We start from the raw sequence: 23,689 nt of genomic DNA, 5'->3' as shown, positions 1-23,689 counted from the left end.
AAGAATATTCCCGTGTGGTCTGAAATATGCCTTCTGTAGTTGCAATACTGGCTTGTCTGCTTCCTGAGGTTACAGATTCTCCCCACATGACACCCTTGAAAATCGCCTTTTGTCAGGCAAAACACCTGGGGGAAGCATCAGGTCCTCCGGACCACCCGCCGCCCTGTCTCCTCTGAACAGACCGGGGTCTGCACACACCTCTTGGGCACAGAGCTGGGAATGCGGGCTGACAAGGTGGTCCTCAGGTCCCGTTTAGCAGAAACAGTGCCTTTGTGAATTTTTTTATCGTCAGAACTACTTATCAAGAACAAAGGTTCCCAAAGCAAAGCAGCTTTACCTCCTGGTCTCTGGGCACCCCTCTCAAGGTGTCCATTAGCATTCAGGAGCCATAACCTCTGCTTCCCTCTTCCAGAAACATCTCCAAAACACAAGAAGCAAACACAAACAATGCAATTACTTATAAAAAATAGAGAAGAGTCCCGGAGGGAGCGAGGAAGCTACATGTTTAAGTAGGGAGTCCGCTGTGTGCTGAATGCAGAACAGGTTCGCGAGAGATGATTAATTGGAAATAAAAGAATTCCCTCTAACCTAACCAGCAATACACAGCCATGAAGGAAGCCAGGCAGACAGGCGTCCTGGGGGCCGTGCAGCCTCCATCGCGGGGCTTTCCAGCACAACACCCCGAGTTCTCTTGGAGGGAGGTTTTTAAAGAGAAAAAAGGTCCTTGGTACATATCAATTCTGAAAAAACAAACAAACAAACAAAAACTTTAAACAGGATGCTAGAGGTGACGAAGACAGCTGACTTTGACCAATAGCAAGGAGCACTTCCTCCAGGCCAGGCCCTGCATAAGAGGAGAGGGTTCCTGGGCAGGGGGGATGAGGTCCCCGGCTGGACTGTCTCGTCCTAGAGGGGAGCTGGACACAGGCAGAGGCTGTGCCACGCGACCCCAGAGCAGGTGCCCCGAATTCCAGTCCTCACTCGGCCTCGTGGGAGTGCGGGGTGGGACACTTGAGGACTCTGGCCCCTCCCACCCGAATCTCTCTGACGGGGGATGGGGCAGCCACGGTCTCAAGTCTCCCCCTTTACTGGATAGGTTCAGGCTGCCCACTCTTCAGATTGCTGAGGCTCAATAAGCGAGTCTATAAAGCTGGCAGCACGGTGCCCGGCACGTGCCGAGCGTCACACACATCAGTCCCTTTCTGGTCTCGTGTAGCAAAACCTGAGAGCAGAGATTGGGCTTCCAGCCAGAGTAGCCTGAGTCTGACAGGTGCTCAATAAACCTCAGTTGAAACGACAAGGGATTCACTTCCACGCCTAGCACACATGTGCATCACACCAGGCTAAGTGGGTATGTCTGTGAGCCCTTCTCCACACAGCACCAGCATGGCGCTTAGGACACGATGGGTATTCTAGTAATGCCTTCTGAACAAATGTAGGAAAGGACGAAAGAATGCAGAGTCGACTGTAACGTTATATGTTCATATAGGAAAAAAGCAACCATCCTCTAAAGATGGCAAAAAGTGGAAGATGAAGACCCAAAGAAGTATGGTAGTTTCCCTTTAAATGCAAAGAAAGTACTTGGACTCCAGCAGTGTCCAAATCTTGGTGCCCTTCCTACAGGATTGCCCACCCTCGCCTCTTTGATCTCAGGCTGCCCTGTGACTTCTCTGACCAACAAAATGTGCAGGAAGTGACCCAGGCCACATCCAAGCAGAATGCTCCTGAGCTATCACGTGGCCTGTCCCCTTCTCTTTTCCTCTGCCCCAAAACCAGGATGTCTCCCGAGGACACGGGCCACGAATGGAAGCAAAACGGAGCAGAGCTAAACCAACCTGTGATACACACAAAACGTGAGCAAGAAACAAATCTTCCTGTGGTGCTAAGTAACTAAGATTCTGGGTCTTTTGTTACTGCAGAGAAACTCAGCCTAAACTGAATGATACAGAAAGTGATTCAATTCAGGTCCTACTGGGCCAGGCACTAGGCCAGGAGCCAGCACTGAGATAATGAGAACATGACCCCTGCCCAGAGGGGGCTCCCAGGGCAGAGAGAGACATGCAAGCAAATAAGGACACCCCAGCATGAGATGCAGAGGACGCGTGGATGAAAGGCGGGAGGAGTGGGGAAGCCCAAAGTCCCCCAGGATGAGGAGATGACGCGGCCGACTGGGTCGGGCGGGGCGCTGCAGACAGAGAGCGGGACGCCCCAAGCCCGCTCCATGCTACGTGTTGTTTTACTTCAGCATTTTTTCTTTCCTTTTTTTCCTTTTCCTATTGCTATGGAACAGTACTTGGAAACTGGATGAGGAAAGAGGTAAAAAAGTATGCGTTGTTTTTGGCTTTTTAAAATGCACAGTGATTCTGGTAAAAATAAACTCTTACCATACGATCCAGCTGTCATGCCCCTCGGTGTTTACCCAAAGGAGCTGAAAACTTACATCCACACAAAATCCTGCACATGGGTACTTAGAGCAGCTTTATTCATGAAGGCCAAAATTTGGAAGCAACCAAGATGTCCGCCAGTAAGTAAATAGATAAACAAACTGTGGTACTTCCAATGGAATATTACTCAGTGCTAAAAAGAAATGAGCTATCAAGCCATGAAAAGACATGGAGGAGCCTTCAATGCATATCACTAAATAACAGAAGTCAGCCTGAAAAGGCTACATCCTGTATGCTTCCAACTATATGACATTCTGGAGAAGGCAAAACTAAGGAGACAGTAAAAAGATCAGTGATCACCAGGGGCTGGAGGGGAGGGAAGGATGAACAGGCGGAGCACGGGGGATTTTAGAATGATGGGTACACGTCACTGTACACGTCATTGTCCATACCCACAGAATATACAACAGCAAGAATGAAAAAAAAACACTTTCCCTAATAAAAAGCTGGTGTAGGCGGATGGAGGGTACACAATGACATACGCACAAGCTCTCTTTTTTTTTTATATATATACATTAAACGGAGAAACTCACAGTCTTTGCCCCATGGCCTTAACAATTCCCACAGCTCTCAGGTGCCTGTTTTCTGATTATGTGCCCCCTGGTCACTAAAAAGCCCTGGAAACAGGCTCCTACAATCAGAAGTCTTAAGTGCTTTCCCAGGATGGGATGCCCAGTCTTCCTTGAATCTCAGGGATTTCCAAGACGACCCTGATGTCAGGGGGGAGGACACAGCAGAAGGGGGCAACTGGACTTGGCCTCTGGAATCAGGCAGCTGGTGGACAACTGATACCGTATGTTAACAAAGCGACATTCCTGAAGGGAGGCACGGGGTGCTCTCTGTGAGCCTCACCTCGCAGGGCCTTTGCCTCTCTCTCTTCAGGATGGCCTGTGACTGACACAGCAGAGTAAGTACTCCACGTGTCTCCGAGGTAATACAAGTGGACTGGCATTTCTGGAGCAGTTGCAGGTACGTGAGAGCTACTCACTCAACCTTCTCACCCACCTCCCCGGGCAGGTACCGCCATCAGCCCGGGCGTGCAGATGTCAGCACCGATGCTAAGGCAGGGTACGCAACTTGCCCGAGATCGTGCCACAGGCGGAGGTCAAGGAGGGAGGACCTGGCCCAGGTCTCTGCAACCCTGAAGCCACGGCTTTTCCACTAGTTCTGAAGTGGAGAGATTCTCAGCTACGGCTGCACTTCACATAAACCCCCGGAGCTGTAACCATATTTTGAAGACAGTAAGGATAACGTTCATGGTTTTATGCGTGTGTGCAGGTGTGTGTAAGTACAACCGAGCACGTGTATATACACGGTGCACATACTGTGTGCATATAATACCTATGCAATACATTCATTCTCAAGTTGAAAGATAGGGAAGACAACTGATAAGATGGCCCTGAATGGGCGGACGCCCGCTATCGCGCTAAAATGCTCCGCGTCACGGCCTCGGGAATGATACGCGGTGATGGCACCCCTCCCGCGCAGGTCTGTCACGTAGCCTTGCCCTTGATCTATCTGATCGTCCAGTCGCTGGACCTTCCCTCCCGACACACTCTGGGGTTCTCCAAGCCACTGTCCTGTAACACCTGCATCTCTGGTGCCTGGAGAGGCTCCTGGGAAGGTCTCGACTCACAGGTAGAACGACCCAGGGAGCCGGCAGGAGGGAGCTCTCCACAGGAGGCCTCTCACAAGCCCGCTTCAAACCCTGGCTCGGACACCCCCGGGCAGTGTCACCTGGGGCGGGTCATCTGCTCCCGCTGAGCCTGTCTCCTCAACGGGCACGCAGAGATGACAGGCGGGTGGGGGGGGGGTGACACGAGAGGCCCGGAAGCCTCCTGCTGACGGGGAAGGCTAGAAAGCGTGACCGTGCAGAACGCAGGGGCGTCAGCAAGTGGCCCGGGAGGTAGCCTCGGGCGCCCCCTTCCCTCCAAGGCCAGGGGCACAAGGGCTCACGCGCTGGAAGCCGAGGGGAGCTCCTCTGCCAGCGCGGGTTTTACTGTGTCCATCGTGGGCAGGTTCCAGCGGCTAACGGGTCTTTTGAGTCAATGTACCTTCGTGGAGACCTTCTGAACTGACACAGATTAAATGACTCCATCATGTCAACACCCACTTCTCCCTTCGGTTTTGCCACCAGCGGTTCTAAGACTCTGCTGTGAGGCTGCCTTGTCAGCCAAGTTCCAGCCCAATTCCAACCCTGAGGTGCTTCCTTATGTGAAAGATGCTAGGTAAGGCAGTCCGAGAAAGGAGGCAGCGATTCTTCTGGGCCGTCGGTCAGTCTGCTGATAAGCACGCCGTGGACCAGACTCCCCCCCAGAGGAGGGTCCCTGCACTGGCCTCAGCCCTGCCGACCCCTGCAGCCTCGGGCCCTGGGACCAGCCTGCCCGGCTTCAGGCTGCCCCACGCTGCTGGCCGGGACGAGGATCCCGACCCTCCTCTTTCACTTCTCCTCCCACGCTGGGATCTGCGTCCCATTCCCAGGCCCAAAGGCGGTGTGTGGGGTTGAACGGGAAGAGCTTCCCTAAGCTGGGGAACAGAGGGGCTAGCTGGGCCCAAACAAAAGGGCAGCCCCCCGAGTCCCGCAGGGGCCCAGCAGGCCTCTCTGAGCGTCACTGGCTACGAGCCCGATCAGGGCCGGGAGAGCCGGGTGCCGGCAGCTTGAGATCCCTTGCGGAGCCCCAGAGAGAGGCGCCGGTTGTACAGGACGCCTGTCCCAGGAGACGGGGAAGAGCACGCCTGTCCCCACCTTTCCCCAAGGTCTCGCTCCCAGGAGGGAGGAGAATAAAACGGTCAAGTCTTCCAAGTGTCCTGCAGCTTTCACTCAGCTCCACTGCTATTTCCTCACGGGACCTAACCGAGCCCCCAGTTTGCTGGGAGCCTGAATGACAAGCCCCAGGGCACGAGCCAGGCATTGGCAGAGACGCGACCAGAAGCCAGACCTTCGGCTCCCACTGCTGTGCGCTTCGCCCAAGGTCACGGCGCGGCATTTCTGGTGCAGCAGCAAGTGGGCTGCCCGTGCGAGGACAGCAGCCTCGCGGCCACAGCCTCGGTGCCCTCAGAACCTCCCCACCCCGCCCTGGCCATGCATCTGCTGGGCAAGCAAATGGCACCACCACCCACCCAGCTGCCCAAACTAGAAACTTCCCTTTCCTTCTCCACAGCCCACACCCACCAACCCTCTATCCTTCCTCCCTCCTGAGGGTCTCCGGATCCCGACCCTTCTCTCTGCTCCAAAGGGCGCCCCCAGGCGCAGCCGCCATGACCTGCCTGAGAGCACCCAGGCTCTCACCAGCTGTCACCCCTTCCAGACACTTCCTAAAAGGTCAAGCTGACACTCTCCTGCCTCGAACTCTCTTGTGACCACCCCTTCCCCTCCAAAGACGTGGCTTTGACCATGGCTCTCACAGGAGGATTTCAAGCCAGGGTGAAGCTGTCATTTATCCTGAAGGTGAAAACGGGGAAAACCCAAAAGACAAAGACATCTTCAAATGTATCCCTCATTAAAAATGTATTAAGACTCATCGGCACCCAAGGTCCGCTAAGATCTGGCCCAGACCAGTCCACCCATCACCTCCCCCTGCACTCGGGCCACAGGAAGCACCCAGCTCTCCCATCCTGAGCTGCGGTGAGCTGTTCGTCAAATGGGAAAAATAACCCTGGTCCTGGAAAAACACAAACGTTCACAAGCTTAAGTTAGTTTCAGAGGAAGCAGCATAACGTATGACAAATACACACAGATGCCGCTCGGGCTAATCGGTGCCACAAAGTCCCAGACGTCCCGAACTCTACGTCCCCTCCTCTCCCCACCAGCCCCTGAAACCGGTTCCCGTGGACAGTCAGGATGGCGCCACTCCCGTGTGGGCCGCAGGCTGGTCCTGCCAGGCCCGGAGCCACTCAGCTCCAGGGCTGCGTCAGCTACCAGAGGTGGACGCGGGTTTCCCAATCCCGCTGGGCCTCTGAGAGCCCTAAGCAGCCCCGGCGTTACCCCCATGTCTCCCGCTGGGCACCTGCTGAGAACAATGAGCCTTAATCATCTGACGGGCAGGATGCTTTAGAGCGGAGAGACCCAGGAAACGGCTTCACTTCTTCATCTGTTCATTTTCCAAACCTCAGACAGAAAATGCTTGTGTGTTTCATTTTGAGCTTATGAAAAAGAGTTCGAGAATTTCTTAATGTCTACTCATCCGTTGGGGATGAAAAGGCATGCATTCGGGGTGTAAGGTTAGATAAAAGGAAAAGATCTAATAATAACGGCTCCATCACAGAAAGTAGATAAGCAGACACCAGTGCCTTCTGATGGAGATTCTTTGCAAAAGAAAAAGAAAACTATCACTGAATATGATCAAGCCTCTAGAGCTTACTACCAATTTAATAAGGAATAAAGAAAGAGAAGTCAGTCAGAGGAGCAAGGTCACCACCACCACAGGCACCCAACTGGCCAAATCCCCAACTGGGGGACCTGATTTAGTCAATGAACAAGTGTGAGAAAAAAGAGATGCACAGGGAGCCTACAGATTAAAAACGGATGTGCGACTTATCAACCTCTTGAATTCTGATTCCAAAAAATGTTTAAAAAACATGACACCGAGATCATTGGAAATTTAAACATTGATATTGAGGAACTGCTCATTTTAAAACATGATATGGCATTGCGGTTACGTTTTTAAAAAGAGCTCCAATGTTGACTATTAAAATATTTGCAGATGAAATGATATGCCGTCTTGGATTTACTTCAAAATAACACAGGAAATGGGGCAGTTGGTGAGGGAGAGATGAAAAAGGTTGGCCGTAAGTCACTAGTTATAGAACTGGGTGAGAAGTACTATTACGGCACCTCTTGTATATATTTGAATTCTCCACATAAAGTTTTTAAGTAAAAGAATGAATAACGACACACCCCTTCCCTTCGGCACCTTCGCTGAAGTGGCCCAGCGCCGAGGTGGGCACGGCTGGGCTTCTTCCCCCCTGCCCATCTGACAGATGAGGCGTCAGCATCAGAGAGCGTGAAGGACCAGCCAAGGGTGCGACCAAGGACCAGCAGAGCTGGGGTTGCAGTGCACGTCTCGCCTCGGTCCAGGGCACTTTCCTCTTCCCACCAGATAAGATGAGACCCTTTCCCTAACATGTGGGCAGACACCTTTGAGGGCCCTGAGAGGTCTGCGCGCGGGGCTCCACGGCCAGACTCCAATCCCCACGAAGGGAACGATGAGTTCCCAGAATTTCTAGCTCCAGACCAACCGGAGCACCGCGGCTGGGGGAGACTGGGCTTGGGAGTGTGAGGGATAAGCACCAAAGAGAACACAAGACCCGTGTCACTACCCGCCACCTCTTCCTGGTGAACTGAACCAGGAGGATAATCACCACCATGTCCCCCGATGGGGTCAGCTTAAAGCCTGCCTGAGTCAGGCTGTGAATGGAGGCGCCCTGAGCAGGACCCCTAAGGAGGAAGGGAACACTTGTGAATGACACTCAGCACGCCCACGGCTAACTCACTCACTCATGCACGTTACCTGAGCACCTACTGTGTGCCTGACAGTGCCCTGAGCAGGACCCCCAAGGAGGAGGGGAACACTTGTGAATGACACTCAGCATGCCCACTGCTAACTCACTCACTCACTCATGCACATTACCTGAGCACCTACTGTGTGCCTGACAGCACCCTGAGCAGGACCCCTAAGGAGGAGGGGAACGCTTGTGAATGACACTCAGCACACCCACTGCTAACTCACTCACTCATGCACATTACCTGAGCACCTACTGTGTGCCTGACAGTGGATCAAGGTGGTAGGGACGTTCAGAGCTGAGCAAGACACACACGCTGCCCCCAAAGACCCCACAGTCGAGCCCCGTGGTCCCCGCACAGGGCCACCCGTTAGAGTCACCAGGGGAGACTGACAGGTCCCGAGGCCCAGGTGGCACCCAACCAATCAGATCAGGAGGTGGTGGGGCGGGGGGAGCCCCGTAGTAACAATTTGAGGCGAAGTTTGGGAACCGCTAGTCTGGCAAGAGCGAGACGTGAGGTAGAAAATACCAAACACCATCCAAGAGTCCATGGACACACAGGGGAGCAGGACACGGCTCCAGGGGGAGATCGGGGAGGACGCGGCGGGGCGGCTCTGTCACGGCCTGAGGTCCCCCAGTGCTGACCCTGCGGGCCACGCTCTGCTCTCCCATCCGAGCCGAAGGCCAAGGGGCCCCAGGGGCACGGCCTTGCTCCCTCCGGACCTTCCCGTCACTTCCCAAGGGTGGTCATCTGCCTGAGATTCCCGAGGGTGCACCTCCCCCGAGACCCCAGACCCCAGGCGTCCCGCCAACCCCCAGCTCCCAACTGCAACGATGCCGGCCCATAACCCCGGCCCCCAGACCCAGGGGCGGCAGGTCTGCTACACCGCACGCCTCAGTGGCGCCCCCTACCCTTCCGGTTACCTGGTTACCAGTCCCCTGGTCAGGCCTCGTTAACAAGCCCTCATAGTAAGTCCTCCCTGTAAAGCGGCTGTGTGGCCTCCGGCTCCTGACAGAGGAGGACCTTCTGTCCCCACGTCAGACACCGCCCAGGAGCCTGACCAATGCGACTCCAAGTCATAACTAAGCACTTGAGCAAAACTCCGCACAGTCATCTCCCCAGAAAGGAAGCACAAGACCCCAAGCGCACGCCCTTCCCTAGGCCTGGCGGCTCGGATGGCGGGAGCCGTTCTCACAGCTGAAAATAGCATTACCCGCCCGTCACGGAGCACCTGCCGGGGGTCACGTGCAGTGCTAGGCACACAGCCTGGACTAACTTTAGTACTTATAACGACCTGCAGGACAGGCATCAGTATCCACACTTTACTTGAAAGCTCAACAAGGCCAAGCGACTTACCCAGACAGCCGAGCCAGCCAGCGGCCGAGCGAGAGCGGGCCTGGGCTCCGCGTGGCCCCAGGTCTGCACCCGCTAGGCCTGTGTCCACGGGGTGGGCGCCTGAACACCAGCCTGCAGCCAGGGCGTGGGTGCAGGGGGCACCACCTCCTGCAGGAGGGAGGCTCCAGTCGCTCAGGACAACAGAGGCCACACAAAGCTGCCCGGCGTACGGAGCCCAAGCGAGTGACCTGGTTTTTCTTTTCTCACGAAGAGGAGAGACTCTCTGCTGTCATCTGAGTCAGCAAACTGCAGCATCTTCCAGGTATCGAATCTCTGTCACCTGGAAGCTTCTCCAGGCTGAGCTCTGACCCCTCCTCTTGCTGCCTATGAATCATTAGAGGATCCTATTGATTCTGGCGCCATCGGGGTTTCTATTAGGAGACTTGCAAAACCGCTAACTGGAAGGGATGCAGAGTGGGGTGGCGGAGACGCTGTGGCCAGGGAGTGAGGAGCCCGGCACCAACGTCATCCTGCCCGGGGCTTGCGAAGCAAACCCGAGCCTCAGTTTCCCCATCGGTCAGCCGAAAGGACAAGAACACACCAAGGTGCTTTCTCCTGGTTTCCATGAGCTTAGTTTCTGAAGGACTCTCCCACTTTCCTCCCAGTCTGAAAAAGGAACAAAGAAAATCCACAAAGTCTTCTGACTCAGAACGGCTGCAGAAGAGACCACCGGGCTGGGGGCACAGGCCTGTGGACGGCAGTGGGGCAGGGCAGGCCACCCGTGGAAGGAGGCCGTGCGCACATTCCAGCTGCGGTTAAACAGCAAAGGGCAACAACACCGGGCTCCTAACCACAAGGGCTTCCTCGCGGGATGCAATGAAGTGCTCGACGGAAATGAACAAGAGAAAAACGTGGAGACAGTTGGTAGGAGGAGCTAGATATTTGGGGCTGGGGCTGTTCTGGGCTCGGATAAACAGCAATTTGTGATACAGCGGCATATACCCCCCGAGGCGGGCCTGCACGGAAATCACTGCTTACACACTCACTGTGCCCGGGGAGGGCGCCTGCACACAGGTGAACGATCGCGGGGGTAGAGGACACACAGGCTGCTCCCCAAACCCGTCTGCTGGGAGTTACAGAAGATCAAAGTCAAAATGAGAGGAGGACGGGACCTTAGTGGTCACCTGGCTGGTCACCCCTCTGAGCCTCAGTTTCTTCATCTGCTAGATAGAGATGATGATCACGATAGCGACCTCAAAACACACGTTGAAGACAGAACACGCAGCACAGCAAGTAACCAATCACAAGTCATCGCTTATCACGTGATCACTTCATTTGCTCGTTCACTCCTACAGGAAACATTGTCTGAGCCTCTCACAGGACCAGGGAAGAAGTTAAAACCTAGAGGAGGGAGGAGGCTTATCTAAAGCCACTCAAGAGGCAAAAGAAGAAAAGCTAAACCAGAAACAAATTGCCGGCTGAATGCAGCGCTGTGCCACAGGCTGGGCCCCCCTCAGACCATCAAGAGAACCCTAGAAACACAACCACAATGCCATGGAGCGCCCAGGCCTTCTCACTCCCACCCCAGAGCCCCGCCAGGATCCTCCAGATGTGAGGGTCCGGCCCTCCCCATGGCCTGGACGGCGTCAAGGGGAAAGTCTCAGAGCGCCTAAGGTGTACTTGCTCCGGAGCCCGTCCCTGCCCCTCTGGCTCGACAGCCATTCTAGGAGCTGTGCGGTGCACTCTCCATCCGGACACTTGACAGGGCTGACCTGTTCTCAGCCAGCCAGCGACGAGGCTCCCCAGCGGGGAGACGCCTGGACCAGACGTGCCAGGCCTGCCAAGCAGGCAGTGGCTCCCTGTGAGGGAGGGCGGGACGAGGCGGGGTAGCCTGAAGCACGGGATGAGACAGCATCTGTTACTGTAAATTAAGAGAGATTTGCGCATAAATGAGGGTTGTCATGAAATTTAATTTTAATGGTGTGATAATTAAGCAAAAACACAATAATTATCATATCTTAATTTTTCCAGTACATTTGCTGCTGGCGACACTGTACTTTCTTAAGGAAGTTCATTCTTTTTCACTCAGAAAAGTGTTCTACTGTTTCTGGTCATCTTTTGAAACTGGAGGAGGGGGGATGCCCAGTTCCCGGGACATAGCCTAAAGAAGTGCAGGTAACTCCCGCGGAGGGGTATGGTGGCAACTGGGCAGCCCCGGGTTCCAATTACAACTAACTGCGTGGCCCTTGGCAAGTTCGAGCTCTCTTACGCGTAAGCAGAGATGGGCACAATGCCCACACCTTGAGGATGAGAATTAAAGGCAGAAATGCTTGTGAAAGTGGGTTCTTCTTTACACCACCCCTCGGGTAAAAATGAACGTTACTTCAGGCATCTAGCTGCAAGTCTGGAGGACATTCTCAATGTCACGACCGATGGTGTGGAGCCCCAGGAAATGCAATCAGCACAGACCAAGCATCACAAATCGTGTATGGCAAAAGTGAAGTTAACTAATGGTGCTTAATTACAGAACTGATGCATCAACCAGGCCACAGAAAGAGAGATGAGTCACTGATTTCCAAAGGACCTTTCACAGAAAAGATGTGGAAGGTGAAAAGGTACTTGCTACATCCATTTGCTGAAATGTTGTATTTTAAATTATAAGATGAACTAGATATCCCTAGGAAATATGGGTGTAAGAGTGGTATTTCCAGTTTAAAAACGCGAACATTCAGCCTATGAAGAAGTCCTTCACGCCACCCCACGCACACGCCCCTTTCCAGGGAGTGCTGCTCCTTCACCTGGGCTGCTCTCCCTTGCACTCCAGCCCCACCTCACTCCTACTCAGTGTCCTGTTCTGCATTAGCACCACCTCCTCCAGGAAGCCTTCCCAGCCCCAAGTTGGGTTTCTTCCTCTCAGCTTTGGATTCTCCTCACCCTGTGTGACAATCCCTGCCTTTCTTCCACACCCAACATAAGTGCAGTGGGGACACAGTGAGGACCTTGCTCACTATGTCATCTCCTGGCAGGGCGTGGTACTCGCTCGACACTCGGGAAGTGCTTGTTGAATGAATTCATGAACACCTTGCAAGCCAAAGACCCAGCCTGCTCCTCCGCCTCCCTGTCTTCTGCCGGCCTGTACGCTTGACAATGGACTTCAGCGCTGGTCACAGCCTACCTAAGGCTGCACAGAGCAGAAAGAGGAGAAAATAGAACCTGCTTCCCCCCGCCCCCTCCAGCCCATCTTTTTTTTTTTTTTACATCCTTATTGGAGTATAATTGCTTTACAATGGTGTGTTAGTCTCTGCTTTATAACAAAGTGAATCAGTTATACATACACATATATCCCCATATCTCTTCCCTCTTGCGTCTCCCTCCCACCCTCCCTATCCCACCCCTCTAGGTGGTCACAAAGCACCGAGCTGATCTCCCTGTGCTATGCGGCTGCTTCCCACTAGCTATCTATTTTACGTTTGGTAGTGTATATATGTCCAGGCCACTTTCTCACTTTGTCACAGCTTACCCTTCCCCGTATCCTCAAGTCCATTCTCTAGTAGGTCTGCGTCTTTGTTCCCGTCTTGCCCCCAGGTTCTTCATGACCATTTTTTTTTTGTTTTTTTAGATTCCATATATATGTGCTAGCATCTCCAGCCCATCTTAAATCGCCATTCCAAGCTCAGCCGTGGCGTCATTCAGACCTGGGTGCCACAAAGTGCCTTTGACCTCTGTACTCAGTCTGCTTGTCTATAACATGCGGACAGAAGCTCCTGTGTGAGGGTACTAGGGGGACTGAGTGCCTGACCTCCTGCAAACACACGGGGCTCAGAAACTGTGACTCCAAGGACACGTTTCTCTTGTACTTGGCACGCCTTTCTACCCGGAGGGAGGGGGAGACAGATGCAGGCCCCCAACAGTCTAACTGGAGTTGGTCCCTCTCCTGGACTGCAGGTCACCCTTAAAAGGACGTCAAATGCCTTGTGACCCAGGATGCCAGGGCTCCGAGAAGAGCAGCATCACAGCTACGTGGCTTCCAGGAATACGGCTTTTCACCGAGGGTGAGGCTGTGTCACCCCGGCAGAACCCGTGGTTCATCTGCCCACTCCCCAGGGAGCAGCGGGAAGGTGGCCTGCCACGCACTGGGAGATAAAGCCGGAGTCTGAGGACCACCGCTGCCCTCACCACCGGGGAGAGCTGGCCCACCTTGCCCTCCTCAGAGTGGCCGAGCCTGGCCGAGGGCAGCCCTCATGAGCGCCTAGGGAAGCCCGAGGTGTGGTGGGGATGGCGCCGGGAGGGTCAGGCTTCGGGGGGGCTGAGCTCAGGACTCCGGGAGGGCACAGGGCTCTGAGGAGACAGAACCGGGAGGTACGGGGACAGCAGCCCAGGACTCAAGGGGCTTCCCGGGGCTGCCAGGCAAGGTCCACCCACCGCAGCTTCCTCCCCCAGACCTGCTCCGTCAGACCAAAGACCTGGGCCCTCTCCATGGAGGCAGAGCGTGTGTCCAAACCAGGCAAGGCTGGAGAGGTCTGGAAAGGGAAGCGCAGTGACCCCTGCATCCCCGCGAACGCTGGGATGCCCGGCGGTCACCCCTGGGTTAGCGGGGTAGTGGGAGCAGCGCCCAAGTTGACTCCCCAGACAGAAAGGAGCATCACGACCTCCGGTTTACCCCCCACCCAAAACAGCAGGATGGCCCATCAGGCAGGAGTGGCAGGGCCGCCCCGGCCGCGGGAGTGTCGCCAACTCCCGGCCATGAGGGGTCCTTGCTTACTCATCCTGTAGCTCCCGGAGCCTGACGCAGGCACCCCAGAGCAAGTTCTCGAAGCATCAATATTTATCGAATGAGTATTTTATGAATGAATAAAGAATGTGCGAGTTAGATGCATCAAGAAATGAGAATTTAAGCAAGAAGCTTAACAAGGAAGAAGCCGGAAGCACAAGACTGAACTGGGCTTATTTGCGAACGGGGCCGTGAACAGCACTCAGACTTCCGCGGCTGACAGTGAGTCAAGCTTAGAACAAGCTCAGCAGTTTGTCATTTTTTTAAAGCAGGATTTACGTTGGTGTCATAAGGCGACCAGAAGGATGTCCTCTGGGATCGCAGGCTACATCAAAACATCTAGACAAGGCAGACAAGGCAGGGGGCAGACGGTCTCCTTCACGGCCTGGGGACCAGCACGGGGCCCAGGCCGCTGCCAGTGGCCTAGAGCACCAAGGACGCAGCAGCAGGCCAGGAAAGAGCCTGTCCTCACGCCCCGGAGCCAGAACACTCAGCACGGCCGCCACGGCCTCCGTGCACGAGCACGTGAGCCCTGCACACGCCCGCACAGCAAGAACCCCCTACAACAAGGAGCTCTTGAGAGGGAGTGTTTCCGTCCTCTCAAGGGTTAGGCCATGAACGCCCTCCCAATATCGGCCCCAGACAGCAAATACGACTGTGCATTCACATGTGTCATCATCCATAATGACACTAAACAGCCACACCCTGGAAGCAATCTCGTAGCGGATCAGCGTGGAGATGGATAAACGGTGCATTCACGAACGAATCACGAAGAGCAGTCAGGAGGCAGAAACCTGATTCATATTCAGCTCCAGAGCACAATGCTGATTTAAAGTTATAAAAAGACACGCAGAAAAAGACATATGATATGGAACCACTTATGTCATTAAAAAAAAAAAACTCTGAACATAGTGTTTGTTGTGGCTATAAATAAATACAATAAAGTAGTAAAGCATGGAGCGGATGACGCCACGGCCTCCGAGACTCACAGACTCTGGAGGAGGAAGAGAAAGGAAGGTGGGGGCGGGGGCCGGGGGCGGGGCTGTCGGGCTTGGCTGCTTTTTCATTTGCTTATTTTTTCCCAGCATTTCCTTACGAGTTGAAGGAATTCCTCAGAGGATACTCTATATACCCATTGGTACATTCTATAATTAACATTTTATTCTATTTGCTTTATCAACTCAGTCTATCCATCTTCCCATCCCTCCACCCATCCAGGAATCTAGTTTTTTAGGCATTTCAAAGACTAGTGCAGATATCATACACCACCCCCAAGTCCTTCAACCGGCAGAGTTTAACATCTGCTTACAGTTTTTCTTTTGATAGAAAATCGACTCTCAGAGAAATGCACTAATCTTAAGTACACATTGGCTAAATTTTAACAATGGCAAACACCTGTGGAACCCACACCCAGATATCAAGTTAGACAACATGGCCATCACCTAGAAAATCCCCTTGTGCCCCTTCCTGGTCAAAGCCCATCCCGACCTCTCCAGAAGCAACCGATGCTCTGTTTTCACCATCACAGAAGAGTTTTGCTGGTTCTGGGATCTCAGATGAACGGAACCACACGATACATGCTATTTTGGGTCAGGCTCCCCACACTCAGCATAAGGTTCCTGAGATTCACCCATGGTGAGGTATTAGGAGTTTGTCAGTTTTTGTTGTTGAGTAATATCCCATTAGGAAAATGCCACCATTTGTTAATTCATTCTCCTGTAACAGACACCTGAGCTCTATTTTTTGGCTTGGAACATTCTTTATAGGTTTTTTTGTGAACATACGTTTTTAAATTTTTCTTGAATAAATAACTAGAGTTGGAACTGCTGGGCAGAGTACGTGTATGGTTAGCTTTGTAAGAAACTACAGCAGCCTCTGCAAAAGTGGTTGCACTGTTTCACATTCCCACCCAGGCATGAACCTTCCAGCTGCTGCATGTTCCTTGTGGACACTTGAAATTGTCAGTCTGTCATTTTAAGCATTCTCATGAGTGTGTAGTGCTGTCTCATTGTGATTTAAATTTGCATTCCCTCCTCCCCACTGACCAATGGCGTTAACGTCCACTATTTTTTTTTTTAACATTTTATTTCCTTGAGAGAGGGAGAGGAGACAGAAAGATAGAGGGAGACAGAGACAGAGAGGGAGAGAGAGAGGGAGAGATCTCAAGCAAATATAGCAAAACGCTGAAATCTGAGATATGGTATGCTAGTATCTAAATTATTTTCTGTATGTTTCAAGTATTTTGCAATTACAAATAAAAATTATATTTCACCTATATCTTACTCCAGCTATAATTCCACCTATAAGGGTATGGCCCTAACATCCAAGCTGCGCTTGGGGGCACAGCTCCTGGTCTGGAGAGAGGCCCAAATGAGTGGGAGCGGGCCAGGCCCTGGGAAGGGATCCCCACCACAGCAAAGAGCTTCTTTCCAAAGTCACCGAGCTTGACCTGCCTCCGGACCTGCCCCTGTGGCCCTGGCTCTGCTCCTGGTCGGCTCTCACTTCCACCTTGGCTCCCTGCTCGCCTCTGCTGGACCAGGGCATGTCCTGCGGCTGACCCTGGCCAGGGCCCATTGGGGCCACCTCTCTTTGCCCTCCAAGGGCTGAGCTCGGGTGACACAGCACCTCTTCCAGGCACCTCTGCCTGGCCTGTCTCCTGTGACATTAATTCCTCCAAGGAACTTCCCGTTGACATTGATATGCGTCCCTCAGGTCAACACCCAGTGACCCCAGATACAGCTTTCTTAAGAATTTAAAAGTGAAAGGTCTTGCCCAGACGTCTGGGCGTCCTCAGACATGGTGCCTGAAAGCATCTGTAGCTGAGGTGCTGCTTCCTCGGACGGAAACCATTCATTTCTACCTTGACTTTACACTTGGCTCCAATTTGCAACCACGACCGATCCTGTCACTGAACCTGAATAAGGGCTGTGATGCCTCTGGAAGGGGGACCAGGCTGCCCGCCCGCTAAGGTCTCGAGGCTGGACTGTTTCAGCACCTCCCAAGCAGGGCGACGAGAGGGGGGCCAGGGAGCACGTGGGGCCGTGACGACACTCACCGCTGGCACTCGCCGGCGTGCAGGATGAGCTCTTCATTGCTCCGGGCGCTGACTGTCAGCTCGTGCTCCGTGGAGTTGAAGACGTCCAGGAGCAGGTGGCACTGCCGGGTACTGCGGTGCAAAGACAAAGCCAAGTTCAGCATCTTCTGACAGCCAAAGAGGAGAGTGACTCTGCTTCCCCCCATCCCCAAAGATTTTACACCACTGGAGGACATGAGAAGTACGATTTATCAAAATGTCATGTACCCCGGGACACAAAGGCTTACGAAGACTCTTTCTGAACTAATTGTGAATTCTACACAGTGGGTTTGGACAGGAGGTCCTCCTCGGTCCTGGGACACATGCTTATAACCCAGCTGTGCCCTTTACACACTGAGTGACCTTGGGAAGGTAACTTGAGTTCTCCAAGCCTCACACGTGTGACCGCTAGGACGCCTGACCCAGCGGGAAAGCACTCGGCATACAGTGTCATTCAATAAGTGACCGCATCATGGCCCTGGGTTTCTACGGGTGCCAGGCCAGGTGCTGGGCAGGGGTCCACAGAGCGCCGTGTCCATGCTGTCTGTGCACATGTCCACCGAGAGTCCTCACGGGGGCCACCCTGCACTCCCCCAGAACTGTGGGCGACACCGTGGGGTCACTCACCACCCACCTGAAACCTCCCTTCCCTGGCCTTCTCTACCGCAGACAGTAAAACTGAAGTAACCAAGTTCCCGCCTCCCCCTTCCCCAAGGGGAGGGCCATGGAACAAAGTTCCAGCCAATAACCGGCTTCTGGAGACTTTTCATGCCACATAAGAAGACAAGTCCTTGAGAGGGGAAAGCGTCACCCTTCCACCTCCTGACTCCCTTTGCTTCCTCCCCAGGGAGGAGCAGGACGCCAGGAAGCTCAGGGACTCTAGGAGGCGATGGGGACGAACACCACGGCTGTGGAGGGCAGAGTGGGGCCCTGGGAAATGATGGCACAGACCCATTAGCTACATGTGAAAAACAGAATTCCAGCCACGTACGCTTCGTTTGTGCTAGCTGCCATTTGTCAGGTCCCCATTACGGTCCAATGCTTGCCTAAAACTAACACAGCATCTCAAACACCAAGTGTCGCAGCTGGCGCGTGACAGCTGATGGATAAGCGTCTGCTCATCAAAGCGGGACACCCAGACCTAAGACAGGAGCAGACAGCAACAGAAGCAGCGGCCATCCTCCTTCCTGGAGGAACAGGGTAAGGAGACTTTCAGAGAAGAAAAAAAAAGCCTCAGAAAAGGATCTGTGCTCTGGGTCTCTTTCAGCTGAGCATTTCTTCAAAACATGACCTTCCATAGGGCATCTGAATTCTCAGGTGTGTTTCCCAAAGTGTGAAGAGGGAAGATTTCGCTGGTTGTTAAGCAAAGGGGAGACAGGACTCACACCCACGTGTGCCGGCTGCCTGCATTGCTTATTTCATACAAAAGCCCTGCAAGGTTGTCCTCCCAAGACCCACTGATGGAGAGGAGAGGAGAGGCAGGCTCAGGAGATGACGAAAAGTGCTGGTGATGACCAAGACTCAAGACACAGAGCTAGAGATCCTGTAGTGCTCACAGCAGACGAAGACGCGTATTCCAATCCAAACTGCGTCCCCTGTTCTTTCCAGAGAAGGGAGCTGAGGTGGAGAGGGCGCAGTGACGTGCCCAGGGGTTCACACACGCACACACGTGCGCTCACATACACAAAGACTGACAGCATCCAAAGGCCACTGGGCATCTGTGAAATACCAGATTTTCAAAACACATACATGCACCTACTCTCAAGGGAGATGGTAAAGTAGCAGCCTGACCATCCCGCTACGCACTACGAGATGTCGCACGACACGTCTTTAGTTGATTCTGGGTTCTGTGGGTCGGGGTGTCCTCCCCAGAGGTTCGGCACTTGGAAAAACATTCATTAGCTCTGACAGCTGCCTCCGAGAGGCCTCTTCACTCAGCTCACAGGAAAATGAGCTTTCGAGAATGAAGATCTATTTCGCCTTTGTCATAACTTGATGAAATCTTTAATCACAGCAAAATTTCTCACCAGAAAAGGAAATTCATAAAACATTTATCAGAGGCAGAAAATTGAAGTGATTTTTAAAAGCAGGAAAGAAAAGATTCAAATACATGTTGTTTTCACCCATGGAATACAGTTGTTAGAAAACTGCACAGGAATGAACAACGTCGGAATGTAATACTTTTTTGTCCTCTGTTTTTTTCTGACTCACTGTCTGCGTATGGGGGCGCTTGATCCAGTGTTTCTGTTCCTCCTAATTGTTGGCAGGATGAGATGCTGGTGGATCTTTGCTTTCTATCTATTATTCATAAATTAATTCCCTTTCCCAAACTGTAGTAGCACTGTGTGCCCACCATCATGTCATTTACTCTGTGTATCTTTCCATACTTCTTTAGGTGATTCTCTTAAGTTTTAATCTGTGTTTGAGCATATAATTTACTTTTAATTCTTATTTGCTTTTTGGTTTTATTTTTGTTTTTTTGTTTTTCTGGATCCATCTTTCTGAAGTACAGGGAAGCCCAGGAAAGCTTCCTAGAAGAGCTGAGACCAGAGAAAGGCTTCAGATCCATCTGCCTGGTCGGGGGGCGGGGTGGGGTGCCCAGTAGCAGGAAAGAATCTGGAGTAAAGTTGGAGGGAGGAGACGAGGCCACCAGGTGGAAAGGAGAGGCACAGCCCAGGCACAGCGAACAGTGCGCGTGAAGCCACATCTATACAGCTAGTACGCACTGTTTCCTATCTAGAATTAGGACAATTAACTTTATTTATTAATTCATGCAACAAATGTAAATATCTACTGAGTACCTGTTGTGTGCCAGGTACTATTCTAAGCACTTGGGATATGGAAGTGAACAAGAGAAACAGGATCTCTGCTTTCACGGAACTCACACTCTTGTGAGGGGACAGGGCTAGGAAAGATAAGAGGAATTAAAAGTGAAAAAAATTTAGTCATATTTGATAAAATTAGGAAAAACAGGTTCAAAAAGGTTGCTAAATACAGGGTTAAGACACACATCCACACACAAAATCAATAACAACAGCATTCCTAAATATCAACTAAAAACAATTACAAAATATAATTTTTAAGAAAATATATTTACAATAGTAGTGTACCTAGAAATAAATCTAACAAAATATATGCGGGATGTTTGTGAAAAAAATTCCAAAGTTTTATGAAATGATATTAAAGGTGATGAATAAATGCAGAGATGTATTATGTTCAAGGACAGAAAAACTCAGTATTTTTAAATAACTCACTTCTTTCCAAATGTATATAAATTTAATGCAACTCAATAAAAAATCCCAACATTGTTCTGGTTTTGGTCAAACTTGATACACTGATTCTAAAATTTATATCTAAGATCAAAGGGCCAAGAACATGCAAAACAACAACGAGGAAAATTTTTGGAAGAGATTTGGCCAACCAGATATCAAGAATTGTCATAAAGCTGTAAAAATGAAGGCAGTGGGGCAGTGATAAACACATCAATGAAGGAAAAAACAGCCCAGAAGCAGATCCATGAATATAATAAGGTAATGGATATGTGACCAAAGTAGCAGTGTTGATTATTAAGAAGGAGATTCAATAAACAGTGCTGGAAAAATGGTTATGCAGATAGAAAGAAAATGATATCCCTACCTCACACCATACACAAAAATAAGTTCCAAACAGACTGAATAGATAAATGTAAAAAGTAATATTTAAAATCCTGTAGAAGAAAATACAGGTGAACAACTTCTGACCTTGAAAGAGGGAAAGATTTCTCAAATGAGTTGCAAGACATACAAAATATAAAGAGATCTTCAACCAGGGCACCAGAACACACAATGAGAAAAGGACAGTCTCCTCAATAAATGATGTTGGATAAAATGGATATTCACACACAGAGGAATGAAACTGGACCCTTACCTCACACCATATACAAAAATCAACTCAAAATGGATTAAAGACTTAAATGTAGGATATGAAACTGTAGAACTACTAGAAGAAAACAGGGGAAAACCTTCTTGGCATAGGTCTGGGCAATGACTTTTTGGAAATAACCCCAAAAGCACAGGCAACAAAAGCAAAAACAGATTAAGTGGGGTTGTAGCAAACTAAAAGCTTCTGCACAGCAAAGGAAATAATCAACAGAGTGAAAAGGCAACTTACAAAATGAGAAAAAATATTTGGATACAGTAGGTCTCAAAAGGGGTTAATACCCAAAATACATAAGAAACACAAACAACTCAATAGCAACAGCAATCATCATCATCATCCAATTAAAAAGTTGGCAAAAGATCTGAATAGACATTTCTCAAGAGAAGACATGCAGATGGCCAACAGCCATATGAAAAGGTGCTTAACATCACTAATCATCATGGAAATACAAACCAAAACCACAATAAGATATCACCTCACAGCTGTTAGAATGGCTATTAAAGAGACCAATAAGTGTTGGTGAGGATGTGGAGAAAAGGGCACTGCCATGAACTTGTGGGAATGTAAATTGGTACAGCCATTACAGAACAGTGTATAACTTCCTCAAAAAATTAGTAATAGAACTACCATATGATCCGGCCATCTCACTTCTGGGTATATATCCAAAGGAAATGAAATAAGTATCTCAAAGAAATAAGTGCACTCCCATATTCACTGCAGCATTATTCATAATAGCCAAAATATGGGAAAACCTAAGTGTCCATTGACAGATGAGCGAATTAAAAAACCCATCTCTCTCTCTCTCTCCCCCTTTCACACACACACACACACACACACACCATAATATTATTCAGCCATGAGAAAAAAGAAAATCCCACCATTTGTGATATGGATGAACCCAGAGAACATTATGCTAAGTGAAATGAGCCAGACACGGAAAGACAAATACTGCATGATCTCACTTATACGTACAATCTCAATTAGTTGAACTCAAAACAGCAGAGAGCAGAATGGTGGTTAACCAGGGGTAGAGGGGTGGGGGAAAGGGGGAGAGGTTGGTCAAAGGATACAAAGTTTCAGTTACACAGGATGAGCAAATCCTGGAGATTTAATATTCAGCATGGTGACCATAGTTAAGAATACTGCGTTGTATACTTGAAATTTGCAAAGAGATTAGATCTTAAGTGTTCTCACTACCACTCAAAAGGTAACCATGAGAGGTTATAGATACATTAATGAGCTTGAAATGTGAAATGAAATGTGACATGACTGTGTTAACCATTTCACAATGTATATATCACACTGTACACCTTAAATATATACAATTTTACCTCAATCAAGCTGGAAAAATATATAACGGAAAAGACTGAAATGTTTGGCTGCACTGAAATGAAGCACTTTTGTACAAGGAAAAACATTAAAATCAAAGCAAAGAAAAGCTAGCTGTGAAAAGGTGTTTGCAACACACAAACCTGACAAAGGATTAGAATTCTGAATTGATAAAGACCTCTTGTAAATCAATAAGAAAGAAATGATCCAATGGAAAATTGAGCAAAGAACAAGAGTGGACAATTTAAAGCAGAGGAAATCCAATGGCCAATATATAGGAACAGAAGCTCAATACAACTAGTAGTCAGAGAAATGGAGAGAAAACCCTCAGGTATGATTTCCCACCCAACCTATTGGAAATGTTTAAAATGTGCTCTAAGACCAAGATGTAGATCAGCAAGAATCATGGGAATCCTCATTCAGTGCTGCTAAGGGTGTAAACTGGTACAACTCCTTCACAGGGCAGGTTGGCACAACCTGGCCAAGTAGTAGATGAGAACCCTTTGATCTAACGACTCAACTTGTAGGCATGTATCTTGGACCAACTCTCAGAGTTCGGCACAAGGATGCTTCCTAAAATGTGCAGTGCGGCCTCATTTATAAAACCAAAGAACTGCTTTTAACGAAGCGCAGCCAACTGGAGAGCAGATAAATAAATCTGTAACAGTCATACACTGGAAACTATATATAAGCGAAGATGAATTAAGAACTGCAAACCTCACCACAGGTAAAGTCTCATGTTAACAAGGTTGAGTGAATAGCAAGTTGCAGGAGATAGTTACACATTTATGTCAAGTTTAAAATATTTAAAAATACTCTATATGGCTTATAATAATCAACTGTAGGGTAGTAGTCACTCTTGGTGAGAGAGGAAGAGAATAGGGTCACAGCGGAGCACACAGAGTTTTAACAGTTTCATTTTTCTTTCTTTAAATTAGAAAAATAGATGCAAATACAGCAAAATGTAAAAATTTGACAAATCTGTGTGGTTGGATAGATTATCATCCCCTTGACTTTTCTTTATATGTTGCTTATAAGATGTAAGACATGTTTTATAAGAGGTAGTTTTAAAGTCACTTAGAATGTTGTCTTAGCCGGGGTTCCCCCCAGAAAGCAGAGCCTGAGAAGAGGGCTGGAGTGGAGCAGGTGTTTGAGAAGGGGATGCGGAGGGGAGCAGGGCGGGGGCACGGGGTGCGGCGAGAATGCAGTACCACGGTGCCTTACTGAGCTGGCTACTGTGTGGACCGCTGGCGCTCACCCTGCTGGTCCCTCTGAAGAGTCACGGACTGTGCCTTGAAGTGTGCCCCTCAGGCAGA

The 23,689-nt window shown here is 50.5% G+C and overlaps 1 protein-coding gene across 7 annotated transcripts in view; it reads right to left on the bottom strand.

Moving 5' to 3' along the window:
* The window catches only part of TRAPPC9 (trafficking protein particle complex 9), a 549,215-nt gene that overhangs the window by 157,781 nt on the left and 367,745 nt on the right, over positions 1–23,689 (bottom strand). For all 7 annotated transcript variants that reach the window (XM_036830233.1, XM_036830236.1, XM_036830234.1 and 4 more), the window contains one exon: positions 17,109–17,219. In XM_036830233.1, the coding sequence (XP_036686128.1) occupies positions 17,109–17,219 (111 nt within the window). The remainder of the gene's footprint in view (positions 1–17,108; positions 17,220–23,689) is intronic.

Source organism: Balaenoptera musculus, chromosome 17 (assembly GCF_009873245.2).
Source record: "Balaenoptera musculus isolate JJ_BM4_2016_0621 chromosome 17, mBalMus1.pri.v3, whole genome shotgun sequence".
Lineage (NCBI taxonomy): Eukaryota > Metazoa > Chordata > Mammalia > Artiodactyla > Balaenopteridae > Balaenoptera > Balaenoptera musculus.
Note: the sequence above shows the minus strand (reverse complement) of the source record. Positions and strands in the feature narration are given on the sequence as shown.